This window comes from Camarhynchus parvulus, chromosome 11 (genome assembly GCF_901933205.1).
Source record: "Camarhynchus parvulus chromosome 11, STF_HiC, whole genome shotgun sequence".
Classification (NCBI taxonomy): domain Eukaryota; kingdom Metazoa; phylum Chordata; class Aves; order Passeriformes; family Thraupidae; genus Camarhynchus; species Camarhynchus parvulus.
In genome coordinates this window covers 9,223,407-9,229,406 of record NC_044581.1, presented here as the reverse complement: position 1 = coordinate 9,229,406, position 6,000 = coordinate 9,223,407, and the positions used below count along the sequence as shown (strand labels likewise).

At 45.1% G+C, this 6,000-nt stretch overlaps 1 protein-coding gene across 2 annotated transcripts in view; it reads left to right on the top strand.

Moving 5' to 3' along the window:
* Positions 1–393: 393 nt before the first annotated feature.
* Positions 394–6,000, top strand: part of NFATC3 (nuclear factor of activated T cells 3) — a 64,778-nt gene continuing 59,171 nt past the window's right edge. The window contains exon 1 of one of the 2 annotated variants that reach the window (XM_030956385.1): positions 394–745. In XM_030956385.1, coding sequence (XP_030812245.1) covers positions 646–745 — 100 coding nt within the window. In that variant the 5' untranslated portion in view covers positions 394–645. The remainder of the gene's footprint in view (positions 746–6,000) is intronic. The other variant, XM_030956386.1, reaches the window with a different exon arrangement.

The window sequence follows — 6,000 nt, the reverse complement described above, 5'->3', positions numbered from 1 at the left end:
GCTCCTTCGCTCGGCGTGGGGCCGCCCGGGCTGAGCAGGAGGGGTCACGGAGCGGGTCCGGGTCCGGACCGGGAGCGCGCTCGGCTCGGCGCGGAGAGGGGCGGGCGCTGCCGGCGGCGGCGGGACCGACACGTGGCACCGCGCCCCGCGCGCAGCCCCGCCCCCGCGCGCCGCTGGCCGCGTCCGATTGGGAGCCGAGCGCCGACTACAGTTCCCGGCAGTCCCCGCGGCGCGGGGAGGGCGGGGCGGTCCCTCCCGCTCTCTCAGTCCCTCGGTGGCGCGGGCGGCGGTCACGGGGCGCTGTCGGTGCCGTGACGTCACCGTGGGAGGGACGGACGGAGGACGCACGGACAGAAGGGGAGGACCCGGTGGGGCGGGCCGGGGCGGGGGGCGCTGCCCGGGGCGCGGCGCGGGGGCGGGTCCAGCCGCAGCCCGGAGTAGGCGCCCGCCCCCCCCGAGTGACAGAAGCGCCCGGGCACCGGAGCTCGCGCTGGGGCCGCAGCCGCCGTTCGCTCCGCCGCCCCGCCTCCGGCCCCTCCGCCGCCCGGTGTTATGCGGCGCTCCTGAGGGGCGAGCGCAGCCCGGCAGGACCCGGCGCGGCCCTGAGGGGCGACGGGGTCTCGCTGCGCTTCGCCGGCCAAACCCATGACTACGGCAAACTGCGGCGCCACCGACGAGTTCGACTTCAGGCTGATCTTCGGCGAGGACGGGCAGCCCGGCCCCGGGCCGCCGCTGGGGCCCGCAGGTGCGCCCCGGGGCTGGGGGGGGGTCGGTCGGGTTCCTGTTTTCCTCCGAACGAGGCGGGGAGGGCAGCAGGGACTGCGCCGGCCCCGCCGCTGCGGGAGGCGGCAGCCCGGGGGGAGCGGCGCCGTCTGTCCGTCCCTCAGGCCTCGGCCGCTTCCCGGCGCCGCTCCCGTTCCTCCCGCGGGACGCAGGGGCTCAGGAGCGATCGGCCGGGCCTCTCCCCGCCGTAACAACTTTCTTTGGGAAAAGAAACCCAAGAGCTCGCATCGTGCGGGAGGAGCCGCCCCGGGCGCGGTGGCGCCGGCGGGGAAAAGGCCCCGGGTTGGATCTGGTGGCCCCACGCCCCCCGAGCCCGGGGAGGGACCGGGCAGAGAGCAGCAAAGTGGTAACGGGGCCGCAGCAGGGCAGTGCTCGGGCACTCGCGATGAAAAGTTTCAGCCGAAGTGTTCCCCGTATACAGAACATCCCAGTGTGTTCTGCAGACTTTGTGTACGTGTGCACGGGCGAACACCGCGTGTCGAGATGTGATGGTTTTTTTGGGTCCCTGTGTACAGATGCACGCATACATCTCAGAGTGCTTCCATTTTACTTTGTTTTGTAGTACTGGAGCCTGAAAATCCCGTTTTAAAATGCTCGTATTTCTTGAAACTGCAGAAAACAAAGTATTCCCTGTGAATTGTGGCGTGAAGAATCAATAAGGACCAGCTGTGCCTTGTTTAGCTGTACCAGAGTTTGATGGTTGCGTGCTTTATTTTCTAACGTACTTGAAATAAGTTTTGATTGGTAATAGGCTGTCTTATGTCTAAGTGTTAGATGATAAGATAGCTCTGAAACACTTCTGTATCCAGGCTAAATGATGCAGCCATGTTGTTTGACTCGGTTGTCTGCCTAAGTTAATTAGAAAAAAATTTGTTTGATACAGTCTGTGTGAAAGCACTCACGATTAACTTCTTAGAAAATCCCTAACTTTCTTGATGCTCAGATTTAATTTGCACATTCGTTCAGATCAGGGAAGGCTTTGTCTATTTTCCATCTCGGTACAATAGCAGATGGTGTGTGTTGTGAAGGGGGCCTGAATTCTGCATAGATAAGTACATTACAGTACCGTATGAAAACAATGGAAAGCATGTGAACAAATGACAACAAAAATAATTTTGACACTCTCATTTCTATTATTTTGACATAAAACTGTTTGTCTAAACTATGTTCCTTTGTCGATGGTAGATGAGAATGAGAGAATAAGTTTCTCAGAAAACTGGAAATACTAGTGTGGTATCAACTCACTGTTATATTTGTATTTGGGTAGCAGTCCTTAACCCGCAGTTCAGATGTTACTCTGAATACAGAGAATTTTCCATGCTTGATAAGTCAAAACTATTCTTATGTCAAATTTAAAAATGTGATATTTGAACCATGAAGTAGTTTGCTGTAGCTCTCAGTAGGAAATTCTGCATCTGAAACTCAAGTAATTTTACTGTTTTGTAGAATTCTGGAGATGATCTTGCCTGCTGTGCACAGATGTGGCCTTCGGGGGAAAGGATTAGAGTAGGACTCTGCCTTCATGTCCTCTGTTAAAAGTATTGCCAGAGCTCATCTGTTTATTCTGCCCATGTATTTTACACATGAAGAACTAGAATTCATATGAGAGGTCCCATATTGGAAATCTATTTTTCCCTTACCCCTCTTCTAAATACATTAAATGAACAAAAAAAAAAAATTCTTAGAGCTCCCTAAAGCATATATTTCATAACCCCATATCACTTCCTTCAATGGTGGTGTCTGTTGTGCTGCAAAGTAAGCATAAGGGTGTATGCTAATAATAAAACATGTAGGTCACAGGGAAAGTTGCTTAATTTGAAAGAAATAATACTAAAATTACTCAGTTTTCCATGATCGTGGAGAACACCTAAAAACACATTCTGATCCTTCATGCTCTGTCTCTAAAAGTTTGAGACTGGCATTCTGATGAAGGAAGTGTCTGGTACTAAGTTCTTGTGCAAATAACATGGAAATCTATGTTAATGATGTCTTTTATACTGAGACTACTCTAGTGTTGTGATGATTTTATTCTTTTATATATGTACACATGTAAGTATATTCAGTTCCATATTTATATTTAACTGTATTTGTAATCAAAAGCAAGGAAAAGTGAGCTATTCTTTCATTTCCTTGAAATACTTTAGATATCTGAACTACTAAGGAAGTGCTAGTGCCAGGCAGTAGATTATCCTTTTTATGATGTTAAAAGAACAGTAAGAGAAATTAAATCACGTGGGATCTTTAGTTATCTACAGAACAATTTCAGTGGGTTTCAGGATAGCAGGACTGACATTTGTAGTTTTGTGCTAAGTGGCAGGACTTGAGACCTCTGTTCTGCACTACTGCTTCTTTGCTTGATCTGAAAGTTGTAGTTCCTGCTGCAGAGGAGAATGCATGAAAGAAGATGTGTGAAGATGCTTGCAATCCCTAGTGTAATACTGCAGTCTTTGCAGAATACTTGGATTGAAATTAAAAGGAGTAGCCCATTTCCAGTAGGTTTTGAGTGGAGGTAAAAATTTGCTCAGGTAATTGCTAATTTAAAGATTCTCAAAAGCTCTTCAGCTGCTTTTGAGTGGATGTTAGGTACTGAGCAAGAGTTTCTGCAAACTTGCTTTCTGTTTCTCTGTTTGTTCAGTATTCTTATCCCAAAGAACAAAGAAATTGTCTCTTTGATTTTGTATTGTTAAGCACTAAAAGCATTTGGTACAGTTCTAGGTACTGATGAGCTTCATCTTTTTATGACCAAGAAATTCAAGCCTTCAGTGCCCAAAGTTAATGCTATAGATCACTCTGAAGTGAACCAAGTCTCTTTGGTGTGCTCTTTGTTGCAAAAGTGTGGGTAGCTGCAGTAGCATCCGATTGCATCGTGCCACCTTGGATCAGCTGCATTTGAAATGTCTAAGTCAGCACGTGCGTTACAGTACATTCAGGTCCTCCACAGTCTGCTAAAAGAGACTGGCTTGCAACTGTTAGTGACAGTGTTTGATGTGCCACCTGGTTTGGTCTTTTTGATGAAGAGACCTTTGGGATGTAATATGTGACGCTTGAATAATTGAATTAGCTGGAATGCTTTTGTAATGATGCCCCGATTCCCTTCACCACCACCAGTTTTGCAATACTATTCAGTGTAACTTTGGGGAATTTGTCTAGAATTTATTAGGCAATTAAACTGCATTGAGTTTTTCACACTGCTGAGGACACGTTACACTTTTTAAATGCCAAACTTCTCAAAATGAAAGCAAATATGAGTTGCTATAATATTTTCTGAAGTTTTATTTTAGGGGTTCATCTTCTCTTTAAAAGAATGATATTTTACAAGGTAGAAGCTGTACTTGGAGTATACACTACTAAGCTGAGACTTTGGGATCTTATAGGGTTCTGTGTCATGCAAACTATTTCTTATTGGTATGTGAAATCAGAACTAACTTAAGATTAGAGGCTGCAAACTGTTCAGTATGCAGAAGATGAAGAGTTACAGGTGAGTTATTGATGCTGCTCTTCAGCCTCCTGCCTAAAATGTTCCTGTTATTTCTGATTAAGTATTCTAAGAGCTAAAGAGGGGCTAATGTTTTGTAACCCTGTGAAACAGTAGTATGAGTTTCACTCTAACTTCTACCTTTTGTTCTTGGATTATGAAGTAGAGAAGGAGAAGTTAATATTTCCATGTAAATAATCTTCCCTGGTTGATTTTATTTGCTTTCTCATGATACGAGTGCTTTAAAAGAACTGATCAAACTACCCTCCCTGGGCTTCAGGTTCATAGTATTTATTTTATTTTATTGGAAATCATGAAACAAGATGAGAACGGGTTCTTCGTATTTCCTGTGACTTAACATTTGGTTAGGTAATACGATTTGGTAATCTTGTTACAAATGAATCTTATGATATCTCTTACCTTTCTTCTGAAAAGTATAAAAACATCCCAGTTCTGTGATGAAATTAGTGACTGTTCGAAACATCTTTATGAGCTGCAGCCTCATTCTGCCTAAGGTCGCAATGTTTGGATTTGTCTCTTTCATTGGTTTACAAACTTTTACTCCTGTTCTCCTCTGAGATTTTTTTCCTTTCACTTAGAGCTGGTGGGTTATTGGTTTGTTACTGGATAACATGACTGAAATGCACATTTTGCTATAGTGACTGTCAGAGTAATGCCTGATCTTTTCAGAAGGTTTTAGTGTCAGACCTTTCTCTGTGAGCATCCATGAGCTGCTTGGGCTTCTCAGCAGTTGTCTCCTGCCCACATACCAAGTGCTCTGAAGTGGTGATGGGTGCTGGGTTTTCCCTCAGCTAGGCAGAGTTCTCTTGTAGGGAAAACTGGCACAATGTATGTGTTATTTCATTTATGTGTGCCGTAGAAGTCTTAAAACCACTGATTTGTACTGAAACACCACCACAATACTTGTCTTTATAGCTTTGCCTTCATCATTAATATGTAAAGTATCCTTTTCCCTTCCTAAATGTGCATTCATGACTGGTATTGCTGTCAGGGATTGTTGGTAGAGAGTAGAAAACAGTCAAAGCTGTTGATGATAGTTTTCAGCATGGTTGAACTTTTTGTTCTTTTCCCTGAGGTTGTGATTAAGGTAAATAATCTTAAGAAAATCAAGTTGTGGTAGAAAAGAGAGAGTAGTCTTATGATTAGATTGAGTGGGAAATGAAGGGCTGGATGCTGGCAGTAGCTGTGAACTTACGGTGTGAGTTGACTGAGGATTGCTCTTGGTGAAATTTGATTTTGTGCTCAAAAGAGCTGGTCCAGAACTGTTGCAAAGTTTGCTTTCCCTGGCTGAGTAAGAGGAGCTTGTGAGATATCTTTTGAAGTCTGTTTACCAGGCTACCTTGCACACCTGTGTTTCACTTGAAGTTTTATTATTTTTTAAATTATTTTGATTCTATTTAGATTTGGATGTCTGTATAAATAGGTAGGAGAGAAAGTCTTTGCACAAGATGGTAACTGTGGTTAATATATATAATTCGAGCCATCCGTCTAAATACAGCTGTCTGTGCTGGTCTGTTAACATTTGCTATACAAAAGAGTGTTCGTGTGGTTAAGAATAGGATCAGCTGGTGCTATTCTAACAAAGGAATGAATGGATAAGTTACTTGAATCTGTTTGTTTTTTTCTTTCTTAGATATAAATGACACTTTCTAACAGAAATATTTATTTGATAACTGAGTATTAAATATATAGTAATAAACCACCGCTTGCAGGAAATTGAG